Here is a 23,754-nt window from a genome sequence, read left to right on the forward strand (position 1 = left end):
CTTCTTTGCATGCATATGTCCAGTTGTCCCAGCGCCCTTTGTTGAAAAGACTATCGTGTTCTGCTGTATTGCCTTTGCTCCTTTGTCAAAGAACAGTTGACTATATTTGGGAGGGTCTATTTCTGGGCTTTCTATTGTGCTCCATTGATCTGTCTGTCTGTTCATTTGCCAGTCCCACACTGTCTTGATTACTGTAGCTTCATAGTAAGTCTTTAAGTCAGTTAGTGTCAGTCCTAAAACTTTGTTCTTCTCCTTCATTGTTGTGTCGACTGCTCCAGGTTTTCTGCCTCCCTTCCACATGAACTTTAGGATTAGTTTGTCAATATCCATAAAATAAGTTCCTGGGATTTTCACTGGGCTGCACTGAATCCACAGATCAGGTTGGGAAGGGTGGACACCTAACAACACTGAGTCTCCCTTTCCATGTACATGGAATAGTTCTTTGACTTCCTTCATCAGAGTTTTGTTGGATTTATACCTAAGTAGTTTATTTTGGGGGGTGCTAATGTAAACGGTATTGGATTTTAATTTCAAATTCCACTTCTCTATTACTGGTATACAGGAAAGTGACTGACTCTTGTATACTAACCTTGTATCCTGCAACCTTGCAGGATGCGCTTGGATGTGCAAAAGCAGTCCATCACCTAGTTTGTTGGGAACATGGAGTTTCTTGGTGAGGGGAAATACACTTCATACATATCTATGGGGAGGCACAATCTCCAACTCAGTATTACAGTGAAGACAGCATAAACTTTGAAACTGGCCCTAGGAAACATACTGAGAAATTAGAGTAAGTGTTTCTAGTACTGCCCAGTTTCTTTACGCTAGATGAATGAAAGTGTTCCACATGGTCAATTCTGAGAGCTGAATGTGTGTGAAAGCCTTTGATCAACTAGTTTCTTGGGAACACAAAGTCTCTTTGAGAGGGAGCTATGCTACATACATATCTAAGGGGAGACATTGTCTCCAACTCAGTTTTACAGTGAAAAGTGCATGAACACCGATACTGATGCTAGGAAACACACAGAGAAATCACCTAAAATTTTTCTAGTACTACAAATTCCCTGTATGCTAGATGAAAGAACGCCAGTCCACAAGCTCAATTCTGAGGACTGAATGTCTGTGAAAGCCGTCCATCACCTAGCTTGTAGGCAACACAAAGTTCCTTTGAGAAGGAACTACGCTACATTCATATCTATGGGGTGGCACTAGCTCCAATTCTGTTTTACCACGAAAAAGGCATGAACTTCGATACTGACACTAGGAAACATACTGAGAAATCAGAGTAAGTGTTTCTAGTACTACCCATTTCCTGTATGCTAAATGAACGCCTCTCCACATGCTAAATTCCGAGAGCTGAATGTTTGTTAAAGCTGTCCATCACATAGTTTGTTGAGAACACTGACATTCTTTGAGAGTGGAATTATTCTAGTTTCATATCTATGTGGAGGCACTATCTCCATCTCGATATTTCAGTGAAAACAACATGAACTTGGAAAGTGGCACTAGGAAACATAGTTAGAAATCAGAGTAAATTTTTATAGTACTCCCCATTCCCTTTATGCTAGATGAATGAACGCCTCTTCACATGGACAATTCAGAGAGCTGAATGTGTATGAAAGCCACCCATCCCCTAGCTTTTGGGATGCGCTATATATGTCTGATAGGTCCATTTGGTATATATAGCATTATTTGAGTGCACTATTTCATTATTAATTTTCTATCTGGATGTTCTATTCATTATTGACAGCGGGTTACTGTTGTCTCTTACTATCATTATATTGGTGTTCATTTCATCCCTTCAGCTCTATCAATGTTTGCCTTGTGTTTCTAGGTACTCTAATGTCAATTGTCCTGGATTGAATCTTCTTTCATTTTACAATGTCCTTCTCTGTCTCTTCTGATAGATTCTGACATATATTCTATTTTGCCTGATGTAAGTAATGCCACTCCTGCTCTCTTTTGTTATTTGTTATATTATTTTCCATTCAGCCTCTTTATTAATTTGATTAAGGAGTTCAGTTTATATGCTTTTTTACATAGCTTTTCTTTGTGATTACCATGAGGCTTACATAAGGATCTTATAATTATAACAATCTATATACCCTTTATCTTTTAACTTTTATACTAAAATTAAAAGGAGTCTACACACCAATGTTACAATCTGTACTTGTCTGTATATTTACCTTTATCAGTGAATTTTCTGATTTCATACTATGCTTTCTTTTTGCTGTTTATCAACTTTAAGCACTCCCTTTAGTATTTCTTTAAAGCAGTTGTAGTGGTAATGAACTGCCTCTGCTTTTGTTCATCTAAAAAAGTATTTTCTTCTCTTTTATTTTTGGTGTACAGCTTTGCCAGGTATAGCATTCTTGTTTCATAATTTTTCCCCCAGTACTTTGAATATACTATTTCAGTCTCTCTGGCCTGCAAGCTTTCTGCTAAGAAATGCATTGATCACCTTACAAGGACTTCCTCCTACATGGTGGGTGATTTTTCTCTGAGTGATTTCAAAATTCACCCTGTCTTTGACTTTTGACAATTTGGTTATCATGTCTCAGCATAGACACCTTCTGTTTCATTTATGGGCTACTTTGAACTTCATGCATCTTGGATCTACCTCCTCTCTGAGACCTGGGAAGTTTAGGGGCACTGCTTTTTTAAGATTCCTGCAACTTTCTCTCTTTTCCCCTTATGGGACTCCCACACTCTGTGTGTTGTTCATTTGAGGTGTCTCATCTTCAGCTTCCTTTACTCTTTCATTTTTTTTTTCTTTTTGCTTCTTTAAATAATTTCAAATGACTTGTGTTGAAGTTCACCAATTCCTTCTTTGCTCTGATCAAATCTGATTCTGAAGCTCTCTATTGAATTTTTAGTTGTATTCTCCAGCTCCAAAATGTATTTACTTCCATTCTTTCTCTCACTCTCTTTCTTTTTTTCTTCTTTTTTCTTTTTTAATGCCTTCTTTCTCTTTCTTGATATTCACATTTTTAATGTATCATTTCCCTGATTTTGTTTAGTTGTGTATACATGTTATTTTGTAACTCATAAAAGCATCTTTAAGATGTAGCTTCTTGAAGATGATTATTTTGAATTATTTTTCAGGAAATTCATAAATCTCCATTTCTTTAGTCTTGGTCGCTAGAGATTTGTTTTCTGGTTGGGTCATATTTCTTTATTCTCCATGTTTCTCGCAGTTTTACATTTGTGTCTGCATACTTGTAGAAACAGATGCCTCCCCCAGCCTTTACAGACTGGCTTTCACAGGCACAGGGCCTCACCAGCAGCCAGCTGGAGAGTCTCAGGCTTTGTCATGGATGTGAACATCCCCCTTCTCTCTCTGTCCTGGGCTGTGCACCTTCTTCCATTTGTGCACAGCTGCACTGGCCGTAGTAAGCTGCCACCACTTATCCTGTGGCCAGTGTGCTGAAAGGCCAAGGGTGTTGGGTGCAGGCTCCACTCTCTTTCTCCTGAGGGAGAAACCATGGGTCAAGCTGCACCCTCTTGGTGCTGAACTGTGCCTGCTTGGGGGAGGGACTTCTGGGGTGAAGTGAAGTTGTGTTCTTGCCTGTTTCACCTGGCTGTCACTAGCTCTGTGCTCATCACCACACTACAACTTACTGACTTGGATGTGGAGGTCTCATAAAGCTATTTTCACCCATGTGCTATCACTAAATCAGTGTTGCTATTGGGGGACAAGAGTTGGGACTTCCCACTCTGCCAGCTCTCTGAAGTCACTCCCCATACCCTAGTTTTTGAACACTCCTTCACCTTGACTTCCTAACGTCACTGTCTTACCTCTTCTATTGCTCCCATCAGTGCCTTCAGATCGGTGTCTCAGTGCCTCTTACTTCATGTTCACTTTCGTTGCTGGCATTCCTCCAGACCTCGTGCTAAAAGCACTTTTCTTCTATTCAAGTTTTCTCCTTGAGTGATACTGCGATATCCTAGGAAGTCACCTAAGATGCATGTAATAATTGGGACAAAATTAAGAATATATTATTGTAATGGTGGTTACAGTGTTTCTCTTCTGAGTATATTTGTTGTCATGTATTTTGAAAATATTATATTTATCTTATCTATTTGTTCATTAAATATGAAAGTAATGTATTATTGGTGGAAGTATCTTTATATGTTGAAAGAAATTTTGATCCAATTTTGTTCCTGATCACTTGCTAATTGAGAAATAAATGTTATTAGGTAGTGTAGAGTTAAGATTATATCCAAATGGCCATTGATGTTATAAAGGAAATGAGGTATGAAGTCAGAGTTAGCTTTGAAAAGTTTAACTAGTAATTTTAGTAATAATGCCTAACTTTAAAAAACTCCAATTAAATGCATGAAGAAACAAGTACAAAATTAAATTAACTTCATCATTTTATAAACTTGGCTAAATTTTCAAAGTTCAAATATAAATCTCTCACAAGATTTACACTTAACAGTATCAAGCCAATGTCTCTGGTAAATTGTTTTTATTGCATTTTTAAAAACATGGAATATAATAAAGAAAAATCCCTCACCAGACTCCTTCTGGAAAACAAGGAAACATCCAACAATAACAGCAAGCTTCAAAGCCACTTATTTAAAATCTTCAGCTTTAGGAAACTAAGCAGAGAGGCTAAACATTACTCAGGTTTGTAAAGGGAACATTAAAGGAATATTGTGGTATTTTCAGAGTAGATATTAAGATTTTCATAAAACAGTATTGAAAGAGCAATTTCATAAATAGCTTTTTTCCCCAAAGTTGATTACTGGTATGGTAAACAGGACATTATTATGTGCCAGAGGCTCTTCTAGGTACTGGAGCTAGAATAATTAACAGAGCAGATCAAAATGGTCCCTTCCATGGGTTTTCATTCTGCTAGAAGAACATAACAAGTACATACACATTTATTATTATTATTATTGTTGTTATTGTTATTATTATTATTAATTACAATATATAGCAAGTTAATTGGTGACAGTGAGGGAAAAAAAGCAAAAAAGAGGATGGAGAGTGCTTGAGTGGGGACATAGGGTTTATTATTAAATAATGTGGTCAGGAAGTGTCTAATTGCACAGTTCAGCAAGGTGACAGTAAGACAGCAAAAGAGTAAGAGAGGGACTAGTGAGACAGGAGATGAGGTCGGAGATGGAAGGAGACCAGACCATGCAGGTCCTCATCAGGCACTTTAAGAGCTCCTATTATGGTGATCTAGGCAGCCACCAAGTGGAAGGTTTTAGCAGAGTGACATGATGTGATTCACATTTAAACAGAATCACTCTTGCTGCTATTGGAGGAAAAGGCAAAGGTGGAGTGATTAATTTGGAGACCATATACAGTAAACCAGCTAAAGATGCTAAAGATGATGAAATGACACCAAGATGGTAGTGATGGAAGTAGTGAGCAGCAGATTTTAATTCTATTTTGCTTGCAGGGGCAACAGGATTTTCTGAGGGATTCAGTTTAGATGCAAGAGAAGAGAGAAGTCAAAGATAAATGCAAGTCTTGCCTGGACCAAGGAGAAGAACATACTGAGAATGGGGGGGGGGTAAAGAATATAGGTGTTTGATTTGGGACATGTTGAACTGAAATGCTAATGAAAATGCTAGGAAACATATCAAGTTGGACATGAGATATGAAAGTTTGGAGAAAATATATCTGGAGATTAATATTTGGGCATTTTCTTCATGGGCACTCTTTTTAGAGCTATGAAAATGTGACTTAGAGAATGTTTGAGGTTGGAAAAATCCCAGAAATAATTAAATCATGTCAAAACTCATTACATTAGAGATTAAAATAATAATATCCAGTTAGGATCAGAGACTGTGAAACATCTAAAAATTTGGGTCAGCCAACAAGCCCTTAGGGACGTATTTATTACATTTCCCAAAGGCAAGAAAATAGAAATATTTCAGAAGTTGTTAATGAGATGATGACTTTATACTGATATTTTCTAATAAAAACTAGTACCAGAGGGAACTTTGTAAGGACTTTTAAAATTTGAAAATACACTTACTTTCTACTTTAAATAGATCTGGATTTGTCTCTTCAACATGTTTCATTTACTTTTTTTTATATATGTAATGACTGTAGTAATCAGTTTATTACACAGATTAATCATTCTTGAATATACAATCTCCAGAGGAGCAAATGGGTCTTTAAATATACACAAACATTTCTATCAAATGAATTTTCACCCTTATATACAGACAGACCTAAGCAGTTAAAAACATAAGAAAAATAAGAGCTTTTAGCTATGTATTAACTGAGAAACCACATACAAACCGAAGACTATGGAAGAGAGAAAGAGGGGCTGAAGGATGAAGGGTGGGGAGATGTAAAAGAGTTGGGATCAAAGCCCATCACACTTCATATACTCATAGCTCCAATCCATTTAAATGTTGACCAGTTAAACTTAGACCTTAAAACACAGGATGTGGGTAGAGTTTAATCTGGTTGGTCATAACTTTCACCTAAGACATAAGTCCTTAGAATAAAATAAATACAGAAACAGCTTTGTGTTCTCCTTGCTTTTCAAAACTGTTTTGAGTTTAATAGGGTTCCACTTAAAAAACCACCTCCTACAGGTCAGTGGAGCTTTCCTTCCCCTTTCAAGCGCACAGCATACCCACCACCCCTCACCTTGCCATTATCCAAATTGAAGTCAATAAGGAAAGCTTTCAATCTCACACCGAGGTTATGCCTGAAGAACTGGCTTGTCACACACACACTTCTCTGCTGGGAGTCAATGTTGGTACAGAAGTACAGGAGTTATAGTTTGTTATTCCAAGTATGTGCAACAAGCAGCACTGCTGTATCAGGTAAACATGTGCACAGGGGAAGATGAGGTGTGGGCACATAGAACGCTGTCAGATGGAAATCAAAAAGTGCTTTCTCTTTCAGAGTTCCCCTATTTTTATTTGTAGAGGTTATTCTATAATTTCTTTTATTACATCACATCACATACATCACATACGCATCGTCCATTCCCGAGCTATTCTGCTGTGTTTTTCTCTCTGTTTTGTAGATCCTCCAAGCAGTGTCAGGCACTAAAGGATCATCTGGATTGGGGTCACACAGCAGAGAACAGATGGACAAGAGTACTTTTGAAATACTGCTGGAGATCACTATGACTGCAGAATATCAGGACAACTGTTGCCATGACTGTTGGTATTTGGATGGTAAATTCTTGTTGTAAAGGCACCCTTAGGCAGTTTGAAGGGGTAACCTGTTGGGAAATGAGGTGTCAAGAAAAATACTCCACCCTGATCAGGACGGTCATTTGGCCCCATTATTGTAGCTTGCCAATGGGCCGTATCACCTCCAGCGGGACCTGCTGAACACTGTGCTGAGGGCTCCCATGCCTGGTCATTCAATTCAACTTGGATTCTCTTCAGAGCCATCGTGGGAGGCCGGCGGTGGCCCCGGGCGAGGACGGGGGCAGGGCAGGGACGGGGAGCGGGCGAGGGGGCACGAGGCCGCCTCGGTGATCGCGGATCGGCGGGAGAAGACGGGGCGATCGGGAGAGCGGGTCCGGGGGGACTGACTGAGGCCGGGGCCCACGTGGCTCCTGAGCCTGCCGCAGCGGTCGCCGCGTCACCCAGCGGCGGACCCGTGTGCGGTGCCGCCCGAGCCGCCGCCGCTTCCTCCGGGGCCTCCGCGCCGCCCGCCCGGCCGCCGGGGGTCCCCCTGCCGGGGAGCAAGCGCCAGGCCCGGGGCTCCGCGGCGCCTCGCGGTCGGACAGCCAGAGGGACTGCCTGCTGCAGGTGGGCGCTGTTTCTTTCACTTTGAATCCTTGTTTTGGCCCAGAGGAAAATAACGATTTGAAATGACAAGTTTTGTTTTCACTCAACAATGAGACCTGAAATCTGAGTCACGCCTCCTATTCAAGTCATTTCAGTCGCTTAGCCAGCGATATCACAGACCTCCGCTTCCTGCTGTTTTAGTCACACACCCTCTTGACAATCAGGCTTTCAAGGTAAACCCAGCTGATCTCATCATAAACCTGCCCTTTTGAGCGAACAGCACTTCACTGAAAATAAAACAGGGCCAACTGGCTGGGGAATAACGTGGAGGATTAAGTGGTAAGGGTGCTTGGGAGCCAAGCTTTGCTAAACATCGTGGACTTTGTTAAGGACATGAACCATTTATGCACAGATGGTGGGAAGCGTATGTTACAGATGGAAAGGCCAATACTTAAAAATAAAACACAATAAAACAAAAAAATTATAATGGGTTTTTTCTAAAATTTGCATAAATTTTACATAAAGAAGCTAGCTGTCTTTAAAATGCATCACTTTTGAAAGGCTACATGATGGAGCCCTGAATCTCTCCCTGTCTTCCTCCCTCCTCTAAACGTACTACAAAAACCATTGACATGTGCTACTCCTGACAGCATCTGAAATGTGCCCTTAACGTGAAGTGTATCAATATTTTAAGGCCTTATTTATATTGTTCCTCCTAAGCGAAGACCTACTGATCTTATTCCAATCAAAATGTCTTTGTTTTCTGTACTTTTATAATTCAATTATCTCTACCCTCTGCAGCATGTTTAATATTTATTATACATTTGGCCTTGGGGGTTAAAAGGCTAATATTCTGCAAGGTTTATACTTTGCATTGTTGCTGGGTCAGTTTGAGTAATGAATAAATGAGAAATTTAACATTGTATCTGAACCTAACATCCCTAAATTTTATGTTTAATTTATGTTAAATTTGTGTTTAAATATGCTTAAATAACTGAAATTTTTCTCACTGATTTAAGGGAAAAAATTCAAAGACAAATTCTTATATGAATGTATTTCATTAACTGGTTAGCTTTTACAGTAATTTTTAAAATGTATCAAATTTTTTAATGTTGCCTGTACAATACCATGTTACATTTATGCAACAGTAAATGAAAATATCAAAGTAACCTTATTTATTTATGAGAGTAAAGGTTTAATGAGACCAAAAGGTATTTTTGTAAGTCAAAGATTGTAATGCTTCACATTTTAGTTCTATTTTCAGGGAAGTTACTGCTTTTCTGGTTGAGTTTTGCTTTATATGACATACATTATTTAAAAGGAGATATCCCTTATTATAGGTGAATAATCAGGAAAACTTTAAGTAAACCATTATGTAAACATGTTTATAGTGACTTGATAGAATGTCTGAAAAGTATAAAGGGAAGGATGGATTAAATTCATGACAACTGGAAAATTGAATAAATGGTACATGAGATCACTATCTAGTATTTCTTACACTTGCATATGAATCTACAGTTATCTATAAGTAAAAAGATTAATTAAAGTATTTTCACACTGAATATAGCATTTTATTTAAAAATGCATTATGGCTAAGAATACAAGAAGAATCTAGCAGCAAAGAAAATTATTGATGTAATTGGTCACATTAGCAGAGCCATGAAACAAAATCACAAGATCATCTTATTCAATGCAGGAAAAAGATATTTAATAAAATCCCACAAACTCTGAGTATAAAATGCCAGAACATTAAGAATGAAAGGGAGATTTCTAAGTCTGATAGTGGTTATTTACTAACAACCAACAACACATATCACTTTTAATGTTGAACACATTATAAACATTTTCTTTAAAAATCCATAGCAAGAGAAGGGAAGATGCAATGACAGCATCTATTCAATGTGCTGAGGGGCTTCACCATAAAAGTGTGATGAGGAAAAAAAAAAAAGAAAGAAAAGAAAAGAACAAATGAAGTTGTGATTGTCTATTCAGTCCTTGCCAGTATTTTTCATCTCAGGAGATACACAGAAATTGCTCAAAGATTCAGATCAATGTCTTGCCACAATTGTAACCTATTTGTGACACAGCAGGGTTCCACTGCAAATAGTGGGGAGCCCTGTACCATGCAGTAAATCCACATAGAAAAGGACAGTCTTTTGGAAGAAAGCCTTCATCAAGTTTGCTGAATAAAATGTCAACATAAAAACAGATACATTTCAATGCATTTTTAACAATGTGTAAAGAAATTTGCAGAACATCTGTAGTGATAATTATAAAATTGCCTTTACACAGCAAATCCAGGATTAACATAAATGTAGAAGCAGAGATGGATATACTAGTATCTTATAAAAATCATTTCTCCCCACAATCAATCTGCAAATGTATTCAATTTCTACTAAAAACTGATAAATTTGGTACTCAAAGGCAGAGACAAGAATAGCCAAGACAATGTTGTATCAAATAAGAAGGGAGAGTTTATCAGATATTGAGAGTTATATACATTATAAATCTATAGTAATTAAGAGGGTAAGGTATTTTGTGGTTAGATGGTTAAAGACATATGGACCAATGGAACAGCAAGAGAGCCCAGAAATAAACACACAGACTTACAGTCAATTAATTTTTGACAAACGAGGTAAGAATATACAATGGAGTAAAGACAGTCTCTTCAGCTAGTGGTGTTGGGAAAATAGGACAGCAGCATGTATATCAATGAAGTTAGAACACTTCTTCACACCATACGCAAAAATAAACTTAAAATGGCTTAAAGACTTAAACATAAGAAAAGACACTACACACCTCCTAGAAGAAAACATAGGTAAACCATTCTCTGACATAAATCTTAGCAAAGTTCTTCTATGGCAGTCTACCCAGGCAATAGAAATAAAAGCCAAAATAACCAAATGAGACCTAACTAAACTTATAAGCTTTTGCACAACAAAGGAAACCATAAGCAAAACAAAAGGACAACCTATGGAATGGGAGAAAATATTTGCAAATGATGCAACTGACAAAGGCTTAATTTCCAGAATATATATACAGTGTATATGACTCAATAACAAAACATCAAGATACAGAAGCAACTTAAATGTCTATCAAGAGATGATTGCATAAAGAAGATGCATTGTATATATACATGGAGTACTACACTGCCACAAAAAATAATAAAATAATGCCATTTCCAGCAACATGAATGGACCTAGAGATTATTATATTAAATGAAGTAAGTCAGACAGACAAAGGCAAATATCATGATATTGCTTATATGTGAAATCTAAAAAAAAAATGATACAAGTGAACTTATTTACAAACCAGAAATAGTGTCACAGACACAGAAAACAAACTTATGGTTACCAAAGGGGAAAGGCATGGGGAGGATAAATTAGGAGTTTGGAATTAACATATACACACTACCATATATAAAATAGATAAACAGCAAGGTCATACTGTATAGCAGAGGGAACTATATTTGGTATCTATAATGGAAAATAATCTAAAAAATAATATATATATGTGTAACTGAATCACCTTGCTGGACACCTGAAACTAAAACAATATTGTAAATCAACTATATTTTAATAACAAAAGAAAGAAAGGTACAAACTATTCTGTATAAAATGAGCTGTAAATTAAAATTCTCTTGTTTGCCAAGAGATGTGCCCTGAGACCCAAAGAAATGACTTGAACTTTGCAAAGACATCCAGGAATATGAGTTCCTGACTCCTGCTCTGTTACAGCCAGGAACAGCCTGGCAAGACCAACACAGACGTCATGGAGGAAGCTGTTATATTTGCTTGCTTGGAGAACTCACCATAATTTCCTCAGAAATGCCTCATTGAGATTTTTTTCTGTTATGTGATACAATTCACTCTCAAATACTTCTCTTTTGTAATGGAAAATCTACATTCTTTTCATTATAAGCCCAATAAGAATTGTTAATTATTTTATTTTATTTTTGCTTGCTTTTCGGCAATCAGATGGCAATCTTTCTCATAGGACTTACAGCCCTGCTGACACAGGGACCCTAAATCTCTTGTTCCCCATGTATCCCTGTTACCAGTGCCTGGGATACACATGACAGGAACTGACCTCAGTGAATATTGATTGAATGAATGGCTGGATGACTGGGAGTGTCTATATACAGAGTGATAGTTTGATTTTTCTTAATGATTATAATTAAAGTATAATTGAAGCAGGTATTCATCTTTTTATTTTCTTAAAATGAAAACATGTGTTGTCTTCTTAGATGTATAATTTGCCCACTTGTCAGAATTCCCTGTTTATGGTGAAATAGGGGAGAACAAAGCTGAATCCATTTTAGACCTGTGCCTTTAGCTCTAGCCCTGTGCTCTGTGTCCAATGCTGACTCACCCTGGTTCTGCCCCTTTTGTAAAAGAATGTTGCCTAGAGCCTGAAATAGACAGGCAGCCCATTGTCAAGGCTGCGCTATTTAAGAGTATAACATTTTCCTGTTCATATAAAAAGTTGCAGAATAGAAAATAACATGTTGTTGGAAGTTTACAGGGACAGCATGACCTGACCCACATGGAAGGCTGCAGAACAAAGGATTCTGACACCAAGAAGTTTGCAACGACCAACCACACCCCCTCCCCTTTTTAGTAAAAAAAGAGCCTGAATTCTGCCTTGGGGAAGATGGTTCTCCAGGACATTTTTAGTCTGCCATCTTCTTGGTCTGCCCACTTTCCAAATAGTTATTATTCCTTGCCCCGACACCTAGTCTCCCAACTTACTGGCCTGTTGTGTGGTGAGCAGAGCAATTTTGGACTTTGTAACAATTGGACCTGCTATCTCAGTTGTTACTCAGAGTGTGTTATGAAACACTGGGGGCCTACTCTGTATCTAAGTATGCGTACCTCACTAATGATGGTCAGGTTCCTCAGTCCCAATTCAGGCCTGTTTACTTAGATTACCAGATTTGAATTATATGGGCTTTCAGAATTCTCAATTCTGAAAAAATTCTAAAGTTTAAGAACTTCTTTTTTTTTTTTCAATTTGCCTATAATAAAGTTTTTTATGACTTCATGCTGATATGAATTACTGTTTGGAATTATTTCTAAAAATTCATACAAGAATACTTATGTTCCTTACTATTAAGAATATTAAATATAAGTCTAATGATGAAATCTGAAGTTAATCCTCAAATCAGTTCCTGAAACTTTTTCCTCTTACCCATAGGATCAGAAAACATTTTTAGTAATTAATCTAAGCTACAGGGAATAAGTAACAATAACAATAGTAATTATAGGCTTTAAAAATACTCACCAAAGGATGATTATATGGTTAAAGTTCCTCTGTCTGGATCTGAAGTTTAATGAATGCAGCTTTATTTGACAGCCAGTAACTCTATGCATATCACTGAAAATTGCTATTTGAGCCCTTTTCTTTAGACACACATTCCCATTGTACAGCAGAGGCACTGTTCTTCAATACATTCTTCATATAGCCTTTTAATTAATTTCAGATCCTGCTTTTAAAGTTTATCCTGAATAACTCTTTCTACAGCAAATGTTGGCTTTATACATTTGAAATGCAATATCTATTTTTGATTTTATTCCATTCTTTTAATCGAGGTACTGGGGCTTGAACTCAGGACCGCGCACACCCTAGACACGTGCTCTGTACTGAGTCATACCTCCACCACTCCTTTTGATTTTGATGGGTCTCAGAAGCAAGTCATTTAGTTTAAAGATGATTTAATTGATATATTTTATTTTTCCTCCTCCACAAGAAGAGAGATTACATAAAAAGAACATACACAGCTGATATTTACTTTGCCACAGCCACTCTCAAGAAGAAAACAGAAGCTGTTGGCGTGATTGAATGGGCATTTGGGGAGGGGCTGGAATGTAACCCCTGTCAAATGCAAAAATCTACCTGACTTTGAGCAACTTACTAAGTATTTCTAATTCTTTTTTTTTTCTTTTGGTCTATAAAAAGGAAAATACTCTCACTTACTTAGTAACATCATAGTAAGATTTGAAGGAGATAATTTAAGAAACATATAATATCAGACTGCTTCCAGTATTAGCACTTTACATGCAATAAAGAAAATCCTTCCATGCTATAAAGAACATACCCTCTATGCTTCTCTGCCTACTGGGGAAAATATTCCTGTAGGCAGTCGATCTTAGGTCTCTTATGTTAGGAGTTTCTCCTTTAGCCAAGATCCATATTGTAGCATAAATATTATTATTTGCAATTCTAAAATGTTCAGCTGTAGAGCCTATTCAATCATGTTGCCCAATCTCCTTACTTCATAGCAAAGTAACAAAGTATAAGGTATTAAAGTATATAAACTATTTGATTACATGTATGCTGAGATGCCAGAAGCAGGCCCGATATATGTATCCTGTGTGAAATATATATATCTCCTCCTTTTTCTCAATAATGTATTCCACTATCTCTCCCTTCCCTGTTTTCCCTGGCTTGTGGCCTATCTACACCTAAGCTTTATCTTGCTCTTACTATTAACATACAAATAGGTTGTTCATGTCACTTACCTCTCTATTAAGCTGACCAAGGACCTCAAACATAGATTCTGCTTTAGCAATTGAAAATGAATCTAGTAACTGCCAGCTGAGTAATTTAAAAGGGAGGTAGATTTTTATTGTCAATGTTTTGATAATTATTTGTATTCAAGATTATTTGGCTTCTCCTAAACTAAGAACCCAAGGGTCTGTTTCCCCCTGTCCACCGTGTTGAATATTCCTCATAACCCTTTGGACTACATGAAAATAATCACTTTTACTAATCCTGTATATTAACCACATGAAAAATATCCAAGGCTTCTTTCCATTAGCCCATAGTTCAAATTTATTATGGATGTGCAATAATAGTCATCTATCAAAACTGAAGTTCCTCATAAGTGCGTAAAGAGGAGAGAGAAAATATCATAAATGTAATTGAATCATTCATTTTTCTCATACTACAAAATTCAACATGTCTGTTAATTTTATTTTTTAACTTGCTAAGATTTTAATCCTTTTTACATTTAATGGTTTCCTTCTGGTTAGGGGTTCAAGATTCACTTAAAGTTAGTTTTAATAAAAAAAAGTTTATCTGACAGCAAAGTCATGCTTTCAACAGATTAAAATTATAAAATTATGAGTTGATAATATGAGTGGTATGTTAAGATACAATTTTAAGAAAAGCAATAAACTGAAAAACTATCATTTTCAAATCTTCACCTTCAGATAGAAATACCATGTCACTCTTTCGTATTTGTCCATCTCTGAAATCTTTCAATTCATCTCCATATTCTACCCATATTCTGTGAAATGTATTTTTAAAAGACAATTTTTAACAAGTTAACCTGTCTTTTGATTGTTTAAAGGCCCAAACTATTTGTTAGTATAATTTTATGATAAAGACAAAAATTTTCACATCAAAATCTCCCAATTAACTTCCAATATCAATAAGATTTACGATTCCTATACCCATAATTTTGTGGAAATAAAAGTTTGGGCTCAAAGCTATAGAATTTAAACATTTTCACATAGTGTCAACAACATAGTTTTAACCCCCAACTGTTTTAAGTCAGTCATTGAGCTATTTTTCTTGTAGAGCCAAGAAGTTAACTGATCCAGTTAATCACCTGATGTATCACTCAAATACCAAATTTATAGTTCCTCTTTTATTAAAAATGTGTTAATACAAGACACAGCATATTGATACTGAGAGATAAACACATAGCAGCATTTCAGAAAAACAATAAAAATTGGTAGATAGTGTGTTTAAAAGACATTAACTTCAAAGAGAAAATTGTCAGAATGAAAAGAATTTCCTAAGTCTGAAACTTTGAACAATATATATATATTTTAAATGCTTTGATTTAAAGAGGTACCATCCCCTGTTTTCATGACTTTGATTCATTGCTGTGTAGACAGAGTTAAACTCAAGATAATACTGAGAGGTGTGTTAACTGTTAACTTTGAGGTGATTAGTGGCAACACAAGATATCAAGTATCTAAGAGTTGAAGAACTATTAACTTGGGAGAAAGCCAAAAATGCCAGAGGAAACTATAAGTCACACCAACAAAAGGCAATGAAAAACCAAGATGCTGCTTTTGATTGAATTTTGATTTATACCTTGAATCCATGCTGAATTGTCAAAAGACATTTGAACATAGTGTTCACGTGGTCTAAATCAAAACTTGATCATGAAATAGAATAAAAAACTGATCTATCATTATGGCAAAAATCAAAACATAACATATGAAACATAGTAAACAAGTTGTATATATTTTTGAATACAGCAAAATTTAAGAACTTTTAGTCCTTGCAAGATTTAAAGGTTTGAGAAATTTAAACTTTAGAAGAAAGGGCCAGACAGAATAAAGGCATGCTAAGAGTGATGGGTGCAGCTCTCATATGATCTAGTCATTGAGACCCCCCCATGATCCTGAAATTGTCTAAGGCATTATGTAACCCCTCTCAATTCTCACAGCACACTCACTAGATATGTGTTTGCTTCATTCTTGAAATATTTTATAAATTGTATAGATTTTATAAACTGAAACTCAGAAATATTAAATTTTTTGTGATTACTCAAAAGTAAGTATTTCATCACAATTCAAATCAGTAATAGGGTTATTAATCAGTCTAATTTCAATATCACTGTGTCTCAGGGAATAGGGAGGCCTAAGGAGAGGGAAAGAGGTGGGGGGACAGCAGGTGGGGGGGCACTCAGAGCACACACGGCATTTATTGATTAAGTTCATCATCTTACATGGATGTGGTTTATGGTGGCCCCAAACAAGCACAGCAGTAATATCAAAGATCACTGGTCACAAATCACCATAAAAATATAATAATGATGGAAAAGTTTTAAATATGGTGAAAGTTACCAAAATGGAACACAGAGACACAAAGTGAAAATGCTTTTGGAAAAATGGTACCTATAGACTTGCTTAATGCAGGGTTGCCACAAAAATTCAATTTGTAAGAAGAAAGACAGAAAATATCTATACATTGCAATAAACAAAGCACAACAAAACAAGATATGCCTTCATGAAACATGAGGAAGTTATGGAACATTTTGCTAAGGAAACAGCAGGTGAGTTGAATTTTGAAAACTGAGTCAGTAGTCCAGCTTCCTGATGACAGGGAGGGGAAGAAAAGAAGAACACTTCGGGAAGGGGAGACAGCACACCAAGGCCCATATTAAAGCAAACGGCACATCCAGTGTGCCCGGGGTGTGGAGCCTGTGAGCGGGCACGGCAGACAGAAGCTCACAGAGACACAGCGAGTCGGACTGTGATGACGGGCTCCTCAGCAGAGGCGCTACCGGCATACTGGGCAGCTCTCTGCTGTTCATGACAGTTTTGGAGAAGGATGTTTGACATCACTGGTCCTCATCGATTAAATCCCAGTAGTAAGCCCCAGTCCTTGCAACAGGTCAAACCCACTGTCCATACTTTTCCAGAAGCATCTGATGAGAGTTGCAGTCACACACACACACACACACACCCTGTGACACTGAGGGCCATTATAGGCTGCTAAGGAACTTAGACAACCTTCAATGGAAAATGAGGATCGATGACTAACATGACCACATAAGACATCATACACTGACATCATACTACATGATTGTACCGTGCTTTATAATAATTGAAAGCAGAATTCATTTATGTGATAAGTCGTTTACATTGTAAGGGAAAAACAGAAATCATCCTTAATGTGAGAGAAGTTATATTAAGTTTCATTGAGAATCTAGTTACGGAATGTGCTGGTTTCAGGCTATGACAGCTCACATGCCATGAAACTGCATCAGGGCACATCTTTGTTTTATTAACACAAGGCAAAAGTGACAGGCTACTTTATCCACCTACACACATATCTACATACATGTACACATATTCACACAGACACACACACTGCTTTATAAAGCCCCCTCCCAGATACTGTTTTGAAAAGTATAATTTAAATTCTTGAAATAATTGTAAATGTTCTTAACAATGTGGCAATCGCAAATGCAATGTTTTTAGTCACTACGTTATGAAAACCGGTAACAACTTAACCCCTGATGAAAATCATGGTGAAAACCAACTCAGCCTGTGTTTCACAGCCAAATTATTTCCTGCAGTAAAGCTGAGTCCACAGCATATGATTCCCTTCAATGTTAGTACGGAACCTGCCTCAATGTCCATCACATTTTGTGAAGCTGTGTACAATTTTTAAGCTGCATTATCAGTGATGGAACTATGATTACATCTTGTAAGCAGGGTGGAAGATCTTCACTTCTTTTCTTAAATATCCTGGGGGTGAGGCTTTTTTTTCCCCCAGGATATCTGGAGAAAGCAGGTTTGTCTCAGTGCTGTTCCTGCCATTCTGTCCTTTCTATTCCTCATTAGTGTTTGATTGGAAATCATACAGTGTATTACCTGGAAGCAATAGAACTTGACTTGTAAGTTAGAAACAACAGTTCTGATTACATGTTAGGTTTGCGAATTTGATTCTCACCTTAGGAAACTAACACCCACATCCGTCTGCACCAGGTAATTTGTTCCTAGTGCATTTGTTCCCATCATAAGCTATGCCTAATAAAAACCTCGTTCCAAGAGATTCTCAGGACCATCTGCCCCCCTTTGCCCTCTGAGACTTCCATTGCTTCCTTTCACTAAAGGTGATGCTCCAGCGATGTTCTCAATGATGTATTGTCTTCCTGCTATCTGTTCCAGCTCCCTTCCTGTAAGGAATTGGAGAACCGTCTCCAGCAGCCTACAGCTTAGGTAGCCAATTATATGACTTTAGCCTTATTGGGTGCATATAGGATCTGTGAAGGATTTTTTAATTAAAGTCTTTGAGTTATTCACTCATAAAGGATAATAATTTCTTAGGGGATCTTTCTGAAATTTTTATCATCATAAAAATGCATTGAGTTGTAAACAACTTTCTCAAACTCTAAACTTTTGTGTTGTGATAGGTACAATTTAATGCAGGACAGGAAGGAAACTGAGAAGAAAGTCAATGTACGTTGTTGTCCAGAATTATTAACAGTTGAAAACAGAAAGCTACTAGTAGCTTATCTGAATTTCACTTTTCAGATTTGATTGTAAGGTGAAAATAAATACAACTTAATTAAATCATTTAAGCAGGAAACATTTTCAGAATCTTGTTTGAAAACAAGGGCAAGAAAAACAAGCCCTCTGAAAGAGCAGTTTTGCACATCGCTCTGCTTCCTCTGCTGAGAAGACATCATTTCCTCCTTTGGCCCACTACGCTCCCACCTCCTGTCCCTCCACTCACCTCTTTGCTGCTTTGAAGTCACTCTCTTTCTATCTTAGGCCCCTCAACTTTGTATCTTCCTTGCTTTTCCTACAACCTCTCTGGGACCTTTCCAACATTTTAGATGCTAATTAGCACTTGCTAATTGAAATCTTAAAAGCTGAGTATCATAAGCACTTTAGCACATCACAAAATTCTGTGATCATAGGCAGATTTCAAAATAGTTTATTGCAGAAATTAGAAGATGCTAAGGACTCTGCCATCTTTTGAGAAAAGTGCAAAAAACAGAATATGTGTCTACATTTTACATTTATTTTATTTTCACAGTTCATGTCTAATTCTGCCTTTCTTACACAGTCTGAAAACAACCCTGGCTTTTGTTCTTTCTGGTTGGTGTGATTCCTGCCATCAGAATCCTGGCTTAGCTTCTACAAAGGCACCCCAGATACCACAGATTTTACAGTTTTCATTCCAATTCCTCTATGTCTGTGTTCCATGGGCTTTTTGTTTTGTTTTGTTTTGTTTAACAGAAAATCATATATGAATATGTATAACAATCTTAGGTCTAGTGGAAAAAGGAAAGATCATTCTTAGGAAGTCAGATTTCATATGCCATGATTTCTTTTCAGTTAAATTGCATTTATAAAATGTGATACATCAGCTGTTCTGAGAATAAGATGTTGAAACAGAACTGAGTGTGTGGAAGAGAAGAGGGGAGGAAGTATATTGTCTCTCTGGAGAGAGTTAGAACTGGAGCATCATCCAGTGAGCAGAGCCTCTGCTGACCCAGGGGTGTCTGGAGCTAAAAATGCCCTATCGGAGTGGTCCAGCTTTGAGGGGAAATGGCTGCACCTTGGTGCTCCTTCATCAGACTGTGCTGAATGTGCAGCGCCCCGGGAAGGGGTGTGGCCTTGGGCAGGAACCCCTTCAGCTGGGGTAGTCCCTGAGGTCTCTGCCCCCACCAGGGGCAGTGGGAGCGCCTGCTGCAGTCAGTCCCTAGGACTGCGGATGCTGCATCTCCACACCCAACTCCCAAGAAATGTCTCACGTCTGGACTTCTGCTGATGATTTTTGCTGTAAAACATGACATTTTCTCATCTCATCCTTGTTATGGAAATTGTTGATACATTTGAAACTCACACTCTTTTGCATTTTTTGTTTTATTCAAAATATACTTTAACTTCATTTAAAATTTTATCCATAGGTCAGATTCTATTGTCTAAAGCTGATTTTTGTTAACACATTTCTTTGAATTTTTTGCTTTTTTTCCCCTTTGGAAGAACTTGTATAATAACTACTAGTAAAATTCCTGCTATTATTTATTCTTTACTTTTCTTGGGTGTTTTCTACATTAATTTGAAAAAAAAAAAGAACCATTGAGTTAAGTGGTAGAGTCAAATCTAAGCATGAGAAATAAGAGGGCCTTTAATTCTGGTGCGAAGTAGAGAAAGATAATAAAAACTCTTGTTTATGGTGTTTACTAGCAACACGACTTAAATATTTGCAGATAAATAGGGAATACCTCTATTTTTTTTATATACACACCAGACACAAATTTGGACTACGTTTTCATAGCACTTTAACTTTAAATCTTATGTACTTACTACCTCAACTAAGATGCATTAATTGGCACCCCAGTAATAACTCAGATGCCCCCTCTGCAGGACCCAATCACTTCTCTTCCACTGTAAATGCTCAATAAACAAATATTTGAATGATAACATATCACAGTCTTTAGAGTTATAGGGATATAGAGGGGGTTTTCCTCCACATTTTTAACCTCAGAAATTCTACTTTTATTATTAACTTTGAGAGATTGTTCATGTACAATAAATAGAAGTTAGCATATAACATCATTTGGGTGTCAAAGCTGCTGTGAGTTTCTCAGTTGCTGCCTCCACAGTGAGAATGTTCTCCTGACTAGCACAGACTGCTGCTTAAATTTAGGTACTGAGCTCTAACTTTTCTTTTTTTTTTATTTAAATGCATATTTTAATATTTGTACCTTCATAAAGATGAATATCCCAAGTTAACTTTATGTTAGTTAAAAATTCACTCAAAGGTATATTTTCAATGAACAACTTATTTATAATAATACATTTAAAATTTAAATTAATTTTATATCTTTTGAAATAAGAACATAAAAGATGACTTTTTACTAAATTAAATTATTCTAGGCATTGTTCCTGTGGCCGGCTCTCCTCTCACCGCAGCCACCTCTGCCTGCGCCTCCACCGCTGCCGCCGCCGCCGCTGACTCCCGCAGCTTTATCACCAGAGCCCTCGAACTCTCGCTTTCTTTCTAATCCGCTGCATCGGATCACCGGCGTGCCCGTCATGTCAGACGCGGCCGTGGACACCAGCTCTGAGATCACCACCAAGGACTTAAAAGAGAAGAAGGAAGTTGTGGAGGAGGTGGAGAATGGGAGAGAGGCACCTGCTAATGGGAATGCTAATGAGGAAAATGGGGAGCAGGAGGCCGACAATGAGGTAGATGAAGAAGAGGAAGAAGGTGGGGAGGAAGAGGAGGAGGAAGAGGAAGGTGATGGTGAGGAAGAGGATGGAGATGAAGATGAGGAGGCTGAGGCAGCTACGGGCAAACGGGCAGCTGAAGATGATGAGGATGACGATGTTGACACCAAGAAGCAGAAGACTGATGAGGATGACTAGACAGCAAAAAAGGAAAAGTTAAACTTAAAAAAAAAAAAAAAAAACAACGCCGCCGTGACCTATTCACCCTCCACTTCCCGTCTCAGAATCTAAACGTGGTCACCTTCGAGTCGAGAGGCCCGCCCGCCCGCCTGCCGCGGGCAGCGCCACCTGCAGATGACACGCTCTCCACCACGCAACCAAAACCACAACGTGAATTTGCAACAGGGGAAGAAGAAAGAACCAAAACGTCCAAGGCCCTGCTTTTTTTCTTAAAGTACTTTAAAAAGGAAAATTTGTTTGTATTTTTTATTTACATTTTATATTTTTGTACATATTGTTAGGGGTCAGCCATTTTTAATGATCTCGGATGACCAAACCAGCCTTCGGAGAGTTCTCTGTCCTTCTTCTGACTTTACTTGTGGTGTGACCATGTTCATTATAATCTCAAAGGAGAAAAAAACCTTGTAAAAAAAACAAAAACAACAACAAAAAAAACAATCTTATTCCAAGCACTCCAGTAACTTCTTTTGTGTATGTACTTAGCTGTACTATAAGTAGTTGGTTTGTATGAGATGGTTAAAAAGGCCAAAGATAAAAGGTTGCTTTTTTTTTTCCTTTTTTTGTCTATGAAGTTGCTGTTTATTTATTTATTTTTTTTTTTGGCCTGTTTGATGTATGTGTGAAACAATGTTGTCCAACAATAAACCGGAATTTTATTTTGCTGGGTTGTTCTAAAAAAAAAATTATTCTAAATGAAATCAGATGTCCTAATATTGAGCCAGATTTAGCTGCTTGAAGTAACTAAACTTGTTGGTGTATATCAGACATGCTTATAGAAGCCACTAAGGTAAGATTAATTACATTACAGCTTGTAATGTATTACCTCACTCAAGGTAATAATATGTAATTACTTGAATTCACTGAGCATTTCCAATCTGTATCTTAGTTTAAAAAACATTGCATAATTGAAATTGGCATCTGTCTAGTCAGAATGGCATTTGGGAGCCTGGCAGAATGCTAGTGGTGTTTGTGGACAAAGGCCCTGAGGAAGCTCTGAGATGAAGTGTTGCGGGGAGGAGCCTTGTGGACATTATCCAGCCTAAGGGAATTATGGGTTAATAGCATTCAGGTTTAAGATATGCAGATGTGGCAGATGGTCATACAATAAATCATTAAACTTGCATGTATCATATATTTAGATCCAGATCAGTATTCAGAAGATCTAAATCTGCTGGATCCAAAAACTAGCAACCACCCATTGAAACACCAACAAACTCTAACAAGCAGTTGATCTGATAACAAGCAATCAAAAAGGAGACCTTCTTTTAAAGAAGAATTTGAAAGACATCAAATTATAAGCAGGATTCACAAGGTCTTCAAAAACAAAATAAGCTGTGATGTCCAGGGAAACCTTTGTAGATATACAAAGTGGAATTGATCATATGTTCATTTATATTTATTTCCAATCACATTTTGCAATAATATAAGCTAAAAATGGGAAGAACAAATTTTCAAAGACTTGTGTTTGGTGTGTGGGGACAATTTCAACACTCAAAGTTCATTTTAACACATAGTGTGCATTTAAATATTCAAGCAAATTATGCCTACCAACTGTACCATTGATAGAGGAACTGACCAGGAGTTTTATACAGACTTTGGCATCATATCCTCAAATCTCAGAAGATCAATCTTCTCGCTTTTTGACTATAGAAGCTTAGGCAGAGCTGGCCTTGAAACTTAAGTGTCTCTGACTTCAAAACTGTTGAAGATAATAGTGTGATTTATCAATAGTTGTGGTTCTCCTGAGCACATGAGACTCGTCAGTGAACCTCTTTACCTCCTTGAAGTTAGATGTGGCTTGTGATTGGTTTTAGCCAAGAAATGTGTGCAGATGGGACATATGTTACTTAAGGGTGAAAGCAATTAATTGCTGGAAGAAAGCTCCAGGGCTCTGTTTCAAAGTGACAACAGTCTTGGTGGATGTGGAAACATGAGGCTGAACTCTCCTTGGCTTGATGGTTGCCGTGGACTGTCAGCTAAGCTTATCATCATGCCTGTCTGATGAGAAGAAAATTCTCATTGTTCTAAGTCATTGCTGCTGTTTGTTTGGTTACTCTGGCATAACATA

At 37.4% G+C, this 23,754-nt stretch overlaps 1 protein-coding gene and 1 pseudogene across 1 annotated transcript; one reads left to right on the plus strand and one right to left on the minus strand.

Moving 5' to 3' along the window:
- Positions 1–6,951: 6,951 nt before the first annotated feature.
- On the minus strand, positions 6,952–7,386 carry LOC140691080 (ubiquitin-conjugating enzyme E2 D2 pseudogene; annotated as a pseudogene).
- A 13,794-nt stretch (positions 7,387–21,180) lies between these two features.
- On the plus strand, positions 21,181–21,691 carry LOC140691095 (prothymosin alpha-like). The gene has a single exon (XM_072953887.1). The coding sequence runs from the start codon at positions 21,312–21,314 to the stop codon at positions 21,642–21,644; it is 333 nt and encodes a 110-aa protein (XP_072809988.1). The 5' UTR covers positions 21,181–21,311; the 3' UTR covers positions 21,645–21,691.
- Positions 21,692–23,754: the final 2,063 nt, after the last annotated feature.

Source organism: Vicugna pacos, chromosome 33 (assembly GCF_048564905.1).
Source record: "Vicugna pacos chromosome 33, VicPac4, whole genome shotgun sequence".
In the NCBI taxonomy this organism is placed as follows: Eukaryota; Metazoa; Chordata; class Mammalia; order Artiodactyla; family Camelidae; genus Vicugna; species Vicugna pacos.